This window comes from Stegodyphus dumicola, chromosome 2, assembly GCF_044657685.1.
Source record: "Stegodyphus dumicola isolate Sdum_Otavi_A_Nest chromosome 2, ASM4465768v1".
Taxonomy (NCBI): Eukaryota; Metazoa; Arthropoda; class Arachnida; order Araneae; family Eresidae; genus Stegodyphus; species Stegodyphus dumicola.
The window spans coordinates 43,887,023-43,905,125 of record NC_140769.1 but is presented as its reverse complement, the minus strand read 5'-3'; the positions used below and the strand labels follow the sequence as shown (position 1 = coordinate 43,905,125).

General features: G+C 33.3%; 1 protein-coding gene across 7 annotated transcripts in view; it reads right to left on the bottom strand.

Annotated features, from left to right (window-relative positions):
• Positions 1-18,103, bottom strand: part of gro (TLE family member transcriptional corepressor groucho) — a 295,514-nt gene that overhangs the window by 136,416 nt on the left and 140,995 nt on the right. For all 7 annotated transcript variants that reach the window (XM_085810630.1, XM_085810634.1, XM_085810633.1 and 4 more), the window contains 2 exons: positions 17,477-17,540; positions 16,390-16,434 (listed from right to left, as the gene is read on the bottom strand). In XM_085810630.1, the coding sequence (XP_085666756.1) occupies positions 16,390-16,434; positions 17,477-17,540 (109 nt within the window). The remainder of the gene's footprint in view (positions 1-16,389; positions 16,435-17,476; positions 17,541-18,103) is intronic.

Below are 18,103 nucleotides of genomic sequence, written 5' to 3'. Positions count from 1 at the left end.
TTTTCCTAAAGGGAGGGATGCCTTCGTGGAGGACTTTCTTAGGAAAACTGGCTCGTATACACGTTACACATGGGGAAAACAACGAAAACGCCCATGCAGCCAGCCCGTTCGCGGGATTCGAACCTCAGACCGAACTACCAGTGTGCAGCGTCTTTACCGCTCGGCCGCTGGTGTGCGACTTTCTAAGGAAAACTGGCTTGTATACACATTACACCAGGGGAAAAGTAGGAAAATGCCCATGCAGCAATCAAAACCGGATGCAGCTGGATAAAAACTGCACTGTCAGCACCGATGCTCGCTAACGGCGACGACAACATGATTTGAGCAGTACATGATTATTCACGATGCCACCCACAGGCTGGACATAGAATTAATTACCTACACTAAGCAAAATATATGTTTAAAATAAAAAATAAAGAGTTAATAAAGTATTAGATAATTTTCTGCCACATAACTTTAAGCAGGGTGTATCACATGTTAAACTTTTTTAATGTGTGTGTGATTATAGCAAAGCCTCGAGGGCTATCTGCCTAAGAGGAGAGATGCCTTCGTGGAGGACTTTCTAAGGGAAACTGGCTCGTATACACGTTACACATGGGGAAAACAACGAAAACGCCCATGCAGCCAGCCCGTTCGCGGTATTCGAACCTCGGACCGAACTACCAGTGTTCAGCGACTTTACCGCTCGGCCGCTGGTGGGCCCTTAATGAGCTTACTTTTAACATTTACTTAAAGTTTTGCCAGTTTCAATGGATTGTACTCAGATATTGTAACAATGCTTAAACAATTTTTCATGTTTTAAAAAGGGCATTGACAGGGTAATCCACAGATCACAATTTTTGACACTTTTACTGTAGCTCTGGAGTACATGTTTGCAAAAATTACACGCTTTCTTTAAAGAAGAGAAACAGACAAAAATAATCCTCACATCATTAGGGAAAACGTTCCTTTATTTATTTATTTTTACATTCACTTCTGACAGAACGTCAACATTTTAGCTTGTTTTCGCTTTAAAGTATTTGTTATACAGAAAGGTCCATCATTACACACTTTGTACTTTTTACACGATCGCTGAAACTTTTAAAGCGTTTTTTAATTATCTTTAAATGTTCAGCTAAAAAAGAAAAGCTTTTAACGGTTTTTTAAGTATATCACGATAGGACGAAAAATACAGTTACGAAATTTTAATAACGATTTGCAAACAAAAACGCAGGTTGGCATTAGAAGGAGGGATTTATTAAATTCTACGCTGCAACTTTCGGAATACCGATAATTTAGAAATGTAATTAAATTTCAATGTAACATTTCTGAAAGATGTTACATCGCACGTTAGGAAGTCGCGTATTATTTCAGACCATCTTTAAAATTCATTTTAAGCTTGTTAACAATAGAATATTTTAATAATGTTTAACAATTCGTGATACTTTCAGAAAATAGACAGGTTAAAAAAAAAAAAAAAAACCTTTTTTAATAATCAGAATTTATGCGTAAAATAATTTATAGCAGCTTAAATTTGAAATCCGCTAGGGTCGAAATTTATTCCACTTTCCCAAACGTGAAGCTTTCAGCATTCTGCCCAATCAGAAACGGATTTCTTTTTACGTTTGAACTAATGATGTCTGGATTCAGCTTTTCCCAACTCAATCCGAGCTAGAAATATCTCTTGACCAGCAACCCTAACTCATCCTTCGTTTACCACTCCCTCGTAAAAATCTAAAGAAGGAGAGTTTATGATTCAGACCCCTGCGCTTTTTCACATACCTTCGCTTTTCGTCCTTTTTCTAGAACCAAAATTTTGTAGTGTGTGTGTGTGTGTGTTTTTTTTTTTTTTTTTTTTTTCCCTCTCGTTATCTAATTGCCCTGCATTGATTACCAGGATAAACAGTTCTTTTAAAATAATATCTCAGAAGAAATGTGAAACTAATTGGAAGCCAAATGAGCATAAAAATCCAGATTCGTGACAGCACGTCTTATTTGATTCAAATATGTCTACAAAAACGAAGATCTGACGATTTACCAATTGTAAAAGAAATATTCTATTAAGTTCAGAACACCGACTCTACTCTTTCATTCAGGAAAGATGGTCTTATTGATTCAAATTTGTCTTATTTGATTCAAATATGTCTACAAAAACGAAGATCTGACGATTTACCAATTGTAAAAGAAATATTCTATTAAGTTCAAAACACCGACTCTACTCTTTCATTCAGGAAAGATGGTGTAAAGACTTATGTTATAAATATTTTTTTTTTTTGTTTAGATTGGGCTTGGCAATAAAATAACTGAACGCGCTAAGATGATAATGAAACTGTTAAGGTGAGTTTAGAATCGACTAAGCCGTTTGAATTGACCTCTGGCAAAAATCTATTGACCAACTGATTTAAAACATAAGAAAAAAGCGGGAGGGATGGATGCTTCACTTCTCTATTAGGAATTAAACCGTAAAAAATATTTAACTCTTCAAAGCAAATTTTTGAGTAAATATAACTGTTTAATAGTCCTTGTACATTTTACTTTTATCTAGATACTTCAAATTTAAGCTGATCATAAAAAATAAGATAAGAATCTAAACGTAAAGGCAAATAAAAGCATTAGTTGCACGAAAAAGCAAAATTTTCCCTAACTGGGAACGTGTACACGTTTTCCAATTAATTGTTACAATCCCCTTGAAATGTCTAATATGACACGATTTATTTTATGGATTTCATACATCTCCTTCCTCAAACACAAGACCGTGATTAATTTCTCAACACCCATTAAAATCACTCACAGGAAATGAAAAACATGTTTGAAGGACAGCAGATTAGTGCAGAAAATTTCATTTACAAGGTTCGCTTAAAACTTAACCGAGTTGAGCGTGCAAGCGTTGAACAATGGCATCGATTTGCGAATTCTCTCAAAGAGCACGTGCTAAAAAAGTGTTGTTTTTAGATCATTTACAAAACTATATTTTAAATGACAGTGTTTTAAAACAAATATTTTAAATGCAATGTAGTAACCATTTTAAAATTAAACAAAGGTCTACAATTAGATGGCTTGAAAATGAAATCTCTATGAATTCTAAAATTTATATGTGATGATATTTTAATTTACCAGTGGCATAAAAAAACAGGAAAATTTTATTTAAGAAAAAAATTTGAATTGAGAAAGACGGAGGAAACCAGTGAACTGGAGACTATGGTTCCTGTGATTTTTCTTACAACTATGCGCTACTGAAATATACATGGGTGTTCCTTTCAAAAATTATCTTTATAGACAACTGCTTTTCGAATGCATGCAAATTTTCATATTTTTAACCACCTTAGGAGCACTTCCAAACTTGCTGAAAATATCAGCAGTATAACTCAAAATTAGATTTAATAAATTTGCTCTTCGTATGAGAACTCAAAGTCTTTTCCCATTTAACCTGCTCATATTTTTTTAGCTTTAAAATCTCGCAAACATTTTATAAGAAAATTATTCAAAGTAGCACTTTCTATTCCCTATACTTGTTACATCCCATTTGATACCAGTACTACTCATCTATCGATTGCAAAACTATTTACAAAGTTCATTTGAAATACGTACTCAGAATCTCGAAATAATCGGCGACTTTTAAACCAAAAAATTTCTCCACATTTGCGAAACGTAACATAGCGTGTGGCCCATTACGCCAACACAGAATCACAAAAAGTAGTTGCAGAAGATGCCCAACAATACCTTATATGAATGGTTAGTTGACAATTTATAATGACAAACACGTGATGTATAACTTCGTATAGCACGCTTTAAGGGAAACTGGCATGTACTCAGATTACACATAAAGGGGCCATTTACACTGGAGTTTATCTGAGCTAATGTAATCAGACAACGTATCTCTTGAACACCTAATTAAAAAATTCGAGAACAATTCGAGAAAATTCTACTTTTAAGAATTTTACGTTAGTTAGGTCCCGTGATTCTTTCTTTCTTTTTATTTGTTAATCTACCCGCAGACACCAATGAACACAGTTTCCCATCGTCGTAAAAAAGAACCTGCTTTCCAATCTAATTTTAAGAACACATTTCTAGGGAGAACAATTCCCGTTGCGTTTCGCATTCGCTAATGTGATATCCCCATTAAGAGACATTTTAAATAACAAACAGTTAAATACATTGTACTTAACTAGACTCTGATATTATTTTTCTTGATAATATTACATGCATTTATTTAACTTTAACAGTCGAAAGCAAATAAGTGTTTTATACGACTTTACTCCCCTTATTTCGATAAACTGTATTCTAATTCAACTAAAACTCCTAGCAAAGACTAATTTTTCATACATCAGAAGAATTTATATATCAAAAGCTAAAAACATATAATGGTGTTAGAAAGAGCAAGATATTTGTTTCCAAGGCGCATTGCTTTTCGCTAAATACGCTGCTCAGGAAAACTAACATTAGCATTAACCAATTGCATTTCCTCAAAAACGTAATAATGAAAATAATAAATGAATAACAAAAGAATTTTAATCTTCATTGACTAAACTAAATTCATTAGAACCATTATACCGATGACATCAAACGAAATTTCGAATGATATTTTGCCTTACTACGAGAGCGAAGATTTTAAAACACCATTATTCATCAAAACAGCTCCTGGAAGTTCTAAAACTCACTTGGCGGACGATCCCCAGGCAGTTCACCAAGACGCAATGCTCCCCGGATATTCATTTTTGACATTAATGTTTTATCGTAATAGTGCAGCTCAAATCCCACCTCAATGGAGGACTAATTTCATTACGCCTCTCGCACTTTATGGAAATGCAAAACAAGATGGCACGCCAGTCACGAACAAAAGAACCATCCTCCAATTGCGGAACGCCCTCCGAGGCCGAATAACTAAATTATTTCTTAATTGGGGTTAACGGTTATTCAAACTGCACGCTTTAATGGCTATCAGGTTTTTGGATTCTCGGGGCTTTCAGATAACCTAATCACGAGCAGGAAATGAAAGATACGATGTGTCACCAAACCGAGAGTATCTTGGTTAAATAACCGAACACCAAAAAGTCAACAGACCGAATAACAGCAGTTTAAATACAAAACAGAATTCCCCGAAATTGGGCTGCTTCTTGAAAGTGAATTTATGGTTTGTAACAATTTTCATTATTGTTCCCAATGTGATGTTGTATTGTATCACTGCATGCTGTTGTTCCTCATGCCTGAACCACTCATGGAAAAGAAATTTCTCAATGAAGGAACAGAAGAAACTGTGTTTAAATGGATGTCTGAATGAACAAGAATTTTGGTTCTCCACTTAAGAAAGTTTTTAAAGAGCAAGTATTATCTCACACAATGTGATCAGATGTTGAATTTTACACAAGTCCTTATTTTCAGGGTTTTTTTAAAGAATAAGAAGGGATATATGCACATATAAGATAAAAATATCCAAAGCAAAATTCTAACTTTTGAATCTTCCTTTAACTTATTTTAATCTGGGTATTTTTCACTTCTGTTCTCAAAACAGTACTTGCTGATCTTATATTAGAAAAGACGAACGGAAAATGTGTATGGCCTGGACACACTCAAGTTTATGTTTAAACAGTATTAAGTATTCCCCTTTTCTTTTTAATATATATTCGCTATACTATCTGGACACACTCAAGTTTATATTTAAACAGTATTAAGTATTCCCCTTTTCTTTTTAATATATATTCACTATACTATTTATATTTGAGATGTAAATTGACATTCATCTGTAAAAAATGTTGCAGTCATTAAAAAAAATAAAAATTTTTGATTAATTTTTCTGCTTTCTTATCGCTTCAGGCATATTTATTCATAGACTTTTTACAAAATGTTAACACACAAAAATACCTACTCAGTATTTGAAAACACTGAAAAATAGGAAAATGTTTAATTTATTAATTCTTTGTTTTAAAGTTCAGGATGGTAATTTAAAATTAAAAGCAATTTAAAATGAAAGCCCGAGTTTTAAGACTTTTATTTTGAAAAACTCGTACGATGTTATTTTTATATATTTAAAATTGTGAATTTTAAGATTCCAATAATAATTTCAATAGGATGTTATAACTCTTACAATGATCTAATTTTATAATTTGCATTTTGAGAATTTTAAAATACTATGAGATGAATTAGCTTTAAGGCATACGTTGTCTACTTTTATTCTTAACTTAAATTATTATTTCCAGCATTAGCAGTGACATCACCATCTTTTCAAAGTGTCGCACTTTCATTTATTAAATTCATTACAGAATCGGGAGCTCACTAATAATGAATAAATCACTCATGCATAAAAAATATCTTTGTCAATTCAGAATTTAATATATGTAATATGCTTCTTACATAACGTTAATAACACAGATATTTTTGGTCTTATAGATGTTGCATTTCGAGCTCTCGCTTAGTGACTACCAACTTGCTATTGCTTATCAAGATGTTTGTAAAATAGAATAATGCGGAGAGATAATGCATTGCTTTATTAAGATTTGAACGTTTCACATTAAATCAGCTTAATGGTGCTACTGATTTAAAAAAATCAGTAAATTTCTTTTAAAAACTCAAGTATTATGAAGCATACAACAAAAATGCAGCTCTCTTTATGAGGAAACAACCAATTATGGTTGGGATGGTGACATAGACAATAAAAGAAAGTGAAAATTTGGTCTAAGATGCCAAAAAGGTGGCATTTTGTAAACACATTTTTGCGCAATACCTTACTTTTACTTTATTACTAGCAACTCTTTAATTGTATGAAACAATTATTCCATCTTCTTCCCCATTTCCGCTACACAGATAGCAAGGCCTTTTTCATTCTAAGTAGATGTAAATAAGATTTGATTCATTACTTTTGTTACTTGTCTACTGCCAAAACTGCATTGCAACATTTAATCTGATGCATGTCCTACCTACGTATTTCCCATAGTTATAAATATGTATAACTGAGTGAGAAATTTAGCCATTCCCGTGACAGCCCATAAATATTTTACATTCTAAAGGAAAGCCATTCTGGATGGGGCCAGATATTTTTCTGTCCCAAACCGACTAGGGTCTTTTCCCTCCTCCTTTTGCTAAGTGAAAAATAAGGTATATACATTCAATAGCAGAAGCTAGCACCAATAACACTCTCATTGCTGAAAGAAATTTTATAAGAACAATATAATTTCTTAATCATGAGTTTTATTACAAAGAAATACCAAAGCTCAGTTCACTTTGAGTGCCTGTGCAACAACGATTAAAAACTGAAATGCAATTAAATTGCATTCCAGGGTAATTTAAGCTCGGCATGGACTTCTGTTTTAAAAACGCCTTAAAATGAAGCACAGAATTTTACAGAAACAATTTCAGCATTGGAAGGAGGGTTTTATAAATATAAAATATTTACGTTTTATGTGATCCCGTGCACTGAAAAATCAAATTAGTGAAATGTTCATTATACTTTTGTAAGTTAAATTAAACAACAACAACAACAAAAAAAAAAAAAAAAAAAAAAAAAAAAGTTCCAAAATTCAAAACTCTATATGAGAACACATTCATTGCTTTATATTACTTTTCAATGCTTAGTATGAAGCAATTTCAAGAATTTAAAAACAGAAGTTTCTCTTTTGGCTCTTAATGGTTGCGTGCTGATAAAACAGAACTCGCTAAATTACCGCTCAAACCAGAAAATTTATAATTCCTAAAAAAGCCTAGAATTTGGCTATATATGTAAAATAATTTGTATTTGTTTTGAAGCCATTCTGATTTACGAAATTCGATTTAACGAATTACGCTATTTTGTGGTTCGTATAATTTCGTCAATCGAGATTCTAAAACGAAATGAAAATAAATTAAATCGACATCATTTATTCTATTTAGAAAACAAATACATGGGCCCAACAGACAAAGTGCAATGTTACCACTCTTGAGGATTTTCAAGAAATTTATTGTCCAGAATACAGTCGCGGTAAAATTAACTTACTATCACAATGAAAATAATGCATCCTTTTCAACTGGTCAAATTCCGGAACACTGCTCCCAAATTTCATTTTAAAATGTTGTGCGAAAACCAGCGACAAACGAAATTGTACTGATCACTTTCTACTCTTCTGCCTAAACATACGATTTAAACATCACTTTTGTTGCACGAGAGCAAACAAAACCCAAAGAGGCCAAGAATAAAAAAGTTATTCTGAAACTTATCAAGTTGAAAAATCCAAATGAGCTACTCGAACATCAACAAAGCACGCCGTACAAATCAAGAGGAAAAATTGACTAAACGTTGTATCGAAGCATAATAGGTCTTGAGAAGTGAGAGTTCCAAACCACTTCGAAAGCATTTCTTTTGTCAGAGGGCACAAAGAGAAAGCACAACACTGATGAAGCAATGTCTTTTTTCTTTTCCACCATCCTCTTCTCGCAGCTATCCAAAATCCTCGCAATGCTTTTCCCATTCAATGGAACTCCACCCCACATGCTCTGCCTTCCCCTCCAACGAAATTCCCTGAGGGAATGGCGCGATTACAGGCCTCACGAGCTCGAAATGGAAGGATCCTTCTATTGATCGGGCAGAATGCCGCAGGCTTTTACCACTGCTATAAATGATTCCTGCGGGAGGGCTCTTTCGCTATCCCCAATCCAGGTACACATACGATTCAAAACGGATAGCTACTCCAATCGGCTGACAAAGTTTGGATGCAGGGGGAGAGGAAGAAGGGACAGACTGCCGAAATCCATAAAGGCCGATGGCGAAATAAGTTATTGAAGGAAGGAACTATTCGGCAAGAGTGTTTATTTTCCCGAGCGCCCGCTTTCTAAATTAAAAGATAAATCGATGGATGGAACCACCGAAGCAAGGGACAACAGAGAAGCAGACAAGATGACCAGATGGAAGCCCCAGAACGCAAACAAACGGAGTGGCATATGCTTTGAGAGAAGGCACTGTACCTCCTAACGTCATCGAGATTCTGACAAGCAGAACAATAAAACATGGAATTTAGTTAAAGATCCCAATCGAAAATTTCGCTAAGAGCTCGAAGGAAGAAAGCCAATGCTACAAGGTACCAAGCAGTATACCTGCAAGATTTTCTAAAACTCATTTCTCAAGCATAGATTTCAGACAGATTGGTCATTCTTAAATACTTAAAATAAATAACTTCACAATCCACAGATGAATCAATATCTGCATACAAATTACATAACGTTTCACTTTTATAACAGACTCGTCTCCCAGATTGATATATTTGACTAATTCAGTTTAACTCAAAGTATCTTCACTGCGCTAAACTTCATTATTATTTTTGCTTCTAATCTGAACTACAGATCAGCTCCATGAATTTTATCGTGGACAAGAGTTACTGGTTTCGTCTATCGATAGCTCAGGTCTTGGACACCTTATGCAAGCTTGCCCAGCTATGCCCCAATTGTGACACAGAATCTCCGAGAAATTGAACCACTCTTCTGCCACCAGCTTCTGAAGAGAATATTCGGCTCGACAGTATTCTAACTGACCCCCCCAGTCGCAAAGACATTACACGTTTATGGAGATCCAGGCCTCCTACGAAACTCGAACCCGGGGCAGGACTAAGTCAACAAAGCAGCATTATAATTCATTCTACGACATCTACGGCAAATCGCAGCTGCGTATTAGTTTTTTTAGCTTCTGAGGTAAAATCGGTACCACCGTCATTCGTAACTAAGGTAATACAATCAGCAGCAGTATTGGCTTAAATAGTTTTTTAAAGTAATAAAAGTAGAAAAACGTCTTAAAACTTTTTTACTTGCGAGAAGCGTTAAGTAGAATAAAGGAACAAATTTCTTAAAACTTAAATCAGTTTTTGTAAGCAAATTAAAGAAAATTAGCAATGAAACTCACTTAATAGGGAAAAATATTTAACAAATGAAATTTAAAACTAAAAATTTTACAAACCATTTTCTTTTAAGTTGATTAACATGAGCTTCTTTATATTAACGTATTTAATGTATTTATGTAATTAACATGTATTTTCATAGTATCATTCAATGAACAGCTAAACATTAAACCTAAGAAATAAATATAAGCGTTTCGTAAATAGAGAGATTACATACAAGTACCAACTGACACTATTGGAACTTATATGCAAATGAATATAATGAAATTATACAAATTATCAAGTTCTAGAAAATTTCAGTGGCCTATAGCCTGTTGGGAATCTAACTAATTTATGTCAAAACAAAGACCTTACAACGAGCTTAACAAATAAAACGCAAGGAAATAAAAAAAGATGAATACAGCAGAAAAGAGCAGGTGCAATAATCCATCAAGCCGGAATGTATATACACGCCCAGACGAGAAACCAGCGGCATGGACACCTTCCCCGTTGTTCACAAGCAATCCAAAAGGGAAAGGGGGTTGGGGAATCCGAAGATCTAATATTGATCCAGGACCAGTAGTGTTTACCCGAAGTTTCACCGATGACTCGCCATAAAGGTCCGAGAGTAATTATTTCTACACCGGAGATCAGAGGAGACCGGGCTCCGTTTGCCCAAGGATTAAGGCCACTGCGCGGGTCAGAGGAGTATTTTTTCCCTTCATTTTTCTCTTCGTAGATTCCCGCTGTTTCTTTTCCACGCCTGTGTAAATGGATTGCCATGGATTTGGGGTTATAATCTGTCTTTTTAGTACTGGGAACGAAACGGGGTAAATAGACCGCGATCCTAACCACCGGAGATGATTCTTGAGTCAACAAGGCAGCCCGTTTGCAGTTCTAATATTTCTCCCTTCCAAGATTCTTTCCCCTTTTATTATCATCGTCATATTCTTTGCCATTAGTTGAAGAATAGGTTTAAACTACACAATAAAAGGAAACAAACAGAAGACGCTTTTTTAAGTAAATGGATAGACTACAAAAATCTGAGAGCTTGGAAACATGCTGCAGATGCTTCTAAAAAGGAAAAGAATTAAGCTGTGATGAAACTCGATAAAAATGCTGAGTAATATTTTTCTACAAGAGATTCACAATTCTCTTTCTACCTGCTATAATTTTGTATTTAAAATAATTCTATGTTAAAATTCACACAAAAAATATTTGTTTAAATATTGAACATAATCTACTACCATACAGGGATGAAAAATAATGAACATGGGAAAAGTAAAAAAAAAGATAAGTTATCTGGCTAATTAACTTTGGCAAAGCACACAAGAGTTACCTGCTTTTCTTTGACGGGGGGGGGGGGTCTATGTATGTCTGATTCAGCCATCTGAGTCTAATAATAACACACATTTACATTATATTAAACAAGCTTCTTTACACATTATATTTATAGGCTACCTTTTAACTTATAGAAAGTAACTGATTGTTGCAAAATATTCAAAGATTATTTTAAGGGAAGAGATGTCACCACGGAGTTATTTCAGTGGAGACCAGCCACTGATTTACACATTAGAAAAGCAACATGAAGCTACCATCTTCAAAAATCAAGGACTATAGTCCAGGTGAATTGGCAGAGTTACCCAGACTTCTCCACTGGCAGGTTGAAAGATTAGTCACTACATTATTGATTAAAATTTTCCAAATAATCAGATTCATTTCATATTACACCATACTCTCTCTTAAAAAAAAAATTATGAATTTCAATATGAACTACAACCTGACAGATAATATAATTTATTTTTATTTGGGTGTCAGAAAAACTAATTCCCTTATTCATAGTATTAGAATTTTAAAAAAATTAAAAAATGCCAAGGATGCATTGATATTTTTGTATTGAAGGCTTTCATACATATATACAAATAAGAAATTTTTTAGAATTTCTTTGTCTATAACAGTTAAGCAGCAATGTATAACAGAAACAACAATTCAGCTTTCCTTCCTAAATATTTAATAGGCCAGTTATAAATTATTTTTATACACAGCTTAAATTCAGTTGAATCCTATCCTCAGAGTCCTTTTCAAGGCATCATGGTCTCAGCTTTTTTCCTAAATGAAATTACTTCTCGCCCTTTGTCGCATAACTGACAAGCCAAATTAGCAGGAAATCATACTATTAATGCAACAATTCTTTTATCAATTAGAAAAACAATACTGACATTAATTACTCAATGTATGGTTCCCTAGAGTTCTTCCTCTTTCCAGTTAAATACGTACAGTATAATGAGCAGGAAGGGAGAAAAAAATACTCCATATTCAAATGCAATCCTGCAATGGAATATTTATGGGCTATACCCATTGATCAAGAAGTATTCAATTTCTTCACTCCCAATATATATCTGGAATATATATTGGGATACATATAATCTCAGCATTATAAGGAGAATGAATTAGTTTCCTGAGCACATGACCTCTGTGCTCTGAATTTCGCTGTGAACCAGCACACTTTTATTGTTAAATACATATTAAAAAATTCCTTTGATACCGGCTTTTACTCAAAATCTTGATTTTTACATATAGTATTTAGAATATTTTACTTTACATAGATTAAAAATGCAATTAATGCAATCAAAATGCAAATTAAAAGCAATGAAACTTGCATGCTACCTTTGCAAAATTTTTTAACAATTACATTTATTATGAGATTTTATTTATATGTATTAAAAGATTTAGAAATTTGAAAAACACTTACATATGCAAAGCCTATATAAACAATACTCTGCACGGCATTTATACAAACATATTAGAAATCCTTTACACTTAATGCACAAAAGTCCTTACCGGGCCTTTAATTTTGCAATCATTGGTCACAGACATATAATATTTCCAACTACAAATATGTTTTAAATGATGTAAAGATTCATATTTCCATATTTTTAAATATAAAAATTAAATTATAAAATGAAAAATCTAATTTTTTATATATTCTACTTGTTGCTATAGTTATATTTAAAAAAACTTTCTAATTGTTATAAAATGTAAAGTACAAAATATTCAGCTCCTGTATGACAAAAATTGACCAAAATATTGGATACTAAAATTGAGAATCACATTTAGGAGTCATACACAAATTGAAGGAAGAAATGTTTGCATTCGTACATAACTAAAAATAAAATATCATTTAGAAAAAGGTTTCTGGTGTTAAGAAATGACCTTCTATCAAGTATATTGTAAAAAATATTGATCATCCCCCCAAAAAAATGGAGATCTGATTCATAATATCTTACAGAACTTGTGTTCAAGAAAACACTGTCTGATTCCTGCATGAGCAAATAAATGGCTAACTCATAATATTATTTGCATTAATTAAAAATGAAAATATTTGCAAATTTAATGACTTTTTTTAAATTACTGGGCTATGATTATAAAGTAATAAATTTCTTGTGAAAAAATACTTGACACACCTAATTTAATAAACTTACACTGGTGTGCAAAAATTAAGGACGAAGTCGAAAAATTAGCATATCAGCTGAACGAAGAGGCAGAGCGAACAGAAAGACCAATCAGGAGATTAAGTAAGGTGATGTACGGTAGCACATGCGCAGATATGCAGGGAGACAGACGTAATGGGGGAGTGTCTGAGTAGTATAAAGCATGTTGTCGGTGTAAGATCAGTATTTCTGGCAAAGAGATTGCACGCTGTATAGCAGTTAAAATTACACCGAGTTGCTGCCTCAGCGAGAAATGGCGAATAATCAATCTGTTAGACAACATCTGGATGCTTTTACCCGAGGTCGAATAATTGGGAAGCTGGAGGAAGGCCGCAGTGTGACAAGTGTGGCTGCAGAGAATTGCTCACAGCATCGTTTCACGACTTTGAAGACAATTTCAAACTACAGGAACAGCTATCCGGGGGTTTAGTAGTGGTCGTCCACGGGGAACCACACCCGCAGATGACCGGTATATTGCCTTACAGGCCAGAAGAAACAGGCGGCAAACAGCGGGAGAAATCGCTACACACACGACACAGGCGACCGATATCGCGTTTTACCGTGGCCAGAAGACTGCACGGTGGCGGTCTGTTTGCATGACGCCCTATACGGTGTGTACCTCTAACGCCTGTCCATCGGAGAAGGCGTTCTCTGTGGTGCCGGGAACACCGGAATTGGAGAGACAATGAATGGGGACGAGTATTCTTTACAGATGAGAGCAGATTCAGTCTGAGTAGCGATTCTCATCGCATACTCATCTGGAGAGAGCGGGGAAGCCGCAATGATCCCTCGAACATCATTGAAAGGGACAGGTATGGAGCTGGCGGTGTTCTCGTTTGGGGAGATTTCTCGTTTCATGCTTGGTAGTCGTACAGACCTTCACATCTTCGATGCAGGTTCAGTCAACGGGACCCGTTATTGTAATGAGATTCTTCTTCCATATCTGCATCTTTTTAGAGCCACTATGGGTCCGCAGTTCCTTTTCATGGACGACAATGCACCATGTCATCGCACAATAGCTGCCGAACAGCTCTTAGAGAGTGAGGATATTGAACGTATAGATTGGCCAGCACGATCTCCGGCTCTCAATCCCATTGAGCATGTATGCGATTTTCTTCGCAGCTCGTACCTTACCACCAGTAACGATTCCGGAGCTTCGATTGGCGCTGCAAGACGAATGGGCAGCAATGCCTCAACAACTCATTGACACCCTCATTCTCAGCATGGGCAGACGCTGTAAAACCTGCCTAGCAGTCAGGGGAGATCATATCCTCTATTAAAGACCAGATGTTTCTTGCTGGACACCCATTACAGAGATGTTTCGGCCTTCAGTCGCATTGCGCTCCATGCTACTTTTTCAATAAAGCTTCTTTTTATCCCTCTGATTTCTCTTTTAGTAAGTGTTGCTTACATTACTCATGTCCTTACGTATTAGGGATCTTACGGTATTAAACGTGTTGATTTGGAAAGCTTTTGTACAAAGTTATATTGAAAAAAATGTCTCGTCCTTAATTTTTGCACACTAGTGTATATACTAAATACACTGGTAAATCACAAAGCAATATCATATGATACCATATAAGAGGGAAGGGGGAATCATGATTTACCCTAATTTATCTATTAACTGACCCTCCAATGCAAATTGTATTGTGTCAAAAATTACCGATATTGAAATTAAACATTATATCCCCCTCAAATTTTGTCATGGAACTAAGCCATTTTGTATTCTATTTTTTATATTGAATTCAAAAGTTTTCTAAACATAAGTATAGCGATCAGAAGAATGAACAAAAAGTTAAATTTAATAATATTTATAAAATGGATTTTTTAAAATTTAAAAATGCTAAAACATGAATATTTGCATTATTTGATACATTTTTGTAACTAGAAGCAAATATCTACCACCAACAGTAGCAAAAATAAAGGCTGGGTAAGGATTTCTGCAGTCACAGTACAAAGTTTGAAGAACTAATAAATACAGAATTCAACACTAACATTTTTTATTTATATTAATTTTTGCTGACTGCTAGTCATTGAATAAAATGCCCATCTTTTCCTTCTTTATTGATGTACTAGCAGCTACGCAGCCAGCCTTTGTCTGGCTTTTAAATAATCAAAAAGATAAAAATTAAAAAAAAAAATATGATTCGAATTTTGAAAAAAATCGTTTTGAGGTGCACTGGCTCTTGTCTAGATGCACCTATATACCAAATTTCGTAGCCCTGGGTCTATTAGCTTATATCTATTAGCTTATATACAGCACAAACGAAAGACACACAGACTCTTTCTTTTATTATACGTAGAGCTTTCTTTCTTTCTTTCATTTTTTTTTCTCCCCCCCTTTCCTTCTTTATGACTTTTATAAAATTCTGAGAAATGCTGTCCAACAAGATGTAAGTAATTATTTTCTGAATATTTGGTGTAAATTTTTTAATGAACTTTTCTAAATAATGTGAATTAAGTTACATTGAAAACGTGATACAGGCATATTTTCACCTATATTTTTTAATAATACTTTTCCATTAAAGATAGTTACACCTAAAAACATTAAAAATTCTTTCAGAAAATGCCAAATTTTTTCTAATTCCATTTAACAGTTTTTGAAGGGCTGGGTAGTGCTTGCAGTACTGAATCTCCTCTTCCAACTCCCCCCCCTATTTTTATTAGAGTTTATCCATCCTATTTTAATCATGAACTCTCCTTTCTTTCAAACTTTTTTTGTTTTCAATTGACATAACTTTCAGAGTATTAACCTTGTTATTCAACCAGTTCTTCATTTCTTTATTATTACTATATTATTATTATTATTATTATTATTATTATGTAAACTGAAATTTGCCTAGCCTTCTGTTACTGCAAATGCATGCACGTATATTACTGCACAATAAATATGTAACAGAACCTTCTTAAAAGATCTCCAGTTATGAAACTTTACAAGATATTTTATGCTATTCCTGCTCAAACTTCAGCTCTTTTTTCTTAAATTTCCTTGTGAGAAGTCATCCCCAAAAATTACCTGGGTTTATACCTATACACAAAACATTCTGAAATTAATCAAGAATTTTTAAACAATACAGCATAACACTTACCTGTCTGTGCATTTCTACATTTAAACCATAGGACATTTCATAGTACTGAAATAGAAAAAAAATCAAAATTATATATATATATATATAAGCTACATAAATAATTAACAAAAAATAAACAGGCATTATTTATAAAAAAGCTGGTTTTAATTCATTAATGTTTGACAGGCACAACAGTTCTATTGAATATATAATGATTGGTTATTGAGATAATTTTTTAATTAAAATACATAATACAGTCTTCATTTGCTATAGGAAAAGGAGAAGAAATATCAAGATTTATATTTATTTCATTCAGCACAATTTATGAGCATAGTAAATGCATGGTATACAAACTAACCATAAGCAGATTTATCTAGATTTTGAATGATGTCAATAATGAAATGAAAACAAATGCAATTCCCCTTTATCTACACAATCTCAAAATTTGTTTCATTATTATGTCAAAATATAAATTTAAAATATAATCATCCCCTTGGTAACATATGCTTCATAAATGCACTTTCTAATTAGGTCACCCAAGAAACTTAAGAGAAATTGGAAAATCATCATTTTCTTTAACCTAACTTTATAAATTTGCTTTACAAGAATAGACCATAGTAAAAAAAAAAAAAAAAAAAAAAAAGACAGAGAGAAAAGAAATAAAGTAAATATGTGACTTGAAAGAATAAAATGATTTCCTTTAAGTTATACTGATAAAGCTTTTATCAATATAACTTTAAGGAAATATCAGGCATAGTGTCATATTTCTTTCAATCATTGCAGGTGAGAGAACTGCATATGAATTAGGCTAGGATAAAAAAAATATAAAAAGTTTTAAAGAGCTCTGAAAGTATAAGCCAAAAGAGACTTCTTCTTCTAATAAATGCTGGTTGCATTGGACATTTTTTTTTACACTTATGCACAATTTACTTAAGTATAAATTACAACAGTGATAGTATACAGTTTACAATATTTAAGTCAGTAATGTCATCAGTCAGAAATAATCACACTATAATGAACTTATGTAACAAAACTTTACAGTTAGGTTATAATTTTATTGATAAACAAAACTGTCTCTACAAATAACATAAGTAATATTTTAACTTACCATTACATAATGCCTCTGCATTTCTGTTTTTTCACTTGCTAACTTTTCACATTCTAATTTTAAACTGAAAAAAAAAAAAAAAAAAAAAAAAAAAAAAAAAAAAAAAAAAAAAGAGAGAGAGAAAAAGAAAACTTTTAGATAATACAGAAGAAATTTTCAAATTTTTGTTCAAGAAGCAAAAATACTAATAAAATTTCAAATAGTACTTTAAATACAACTAAAACACCTTCTATAATAATTTTTTATAAGGAAATTTTTGTAGTGACCTTCATAAAAACAAAAACCAAAGATTCAGTATCAAAAAACATTACTTACAAAATCACTTCCTTGAGATTAAAATTTTACATCACACCATTAACAGTACTCCAAAACAGCAGATTAAGCAAATTACTGTAGCTGATTCTGATTAACCTCAAGATATTAAAATTTATGCTATTGAATGATGTGCCCTTAAAAAAAATTTGGGGGGGGGGCATTTTTGAAATATTTAAATTCTACAGTCAACTCCTTTCATATTAAGTCACGTCAACAATTGCTAATTATTTGAATCAGGAGATACAGCCATGTCCTACTTTTCTATTCTATCAATGCATTCACAATATGTATAATTCCGATTTCATGGTTTAT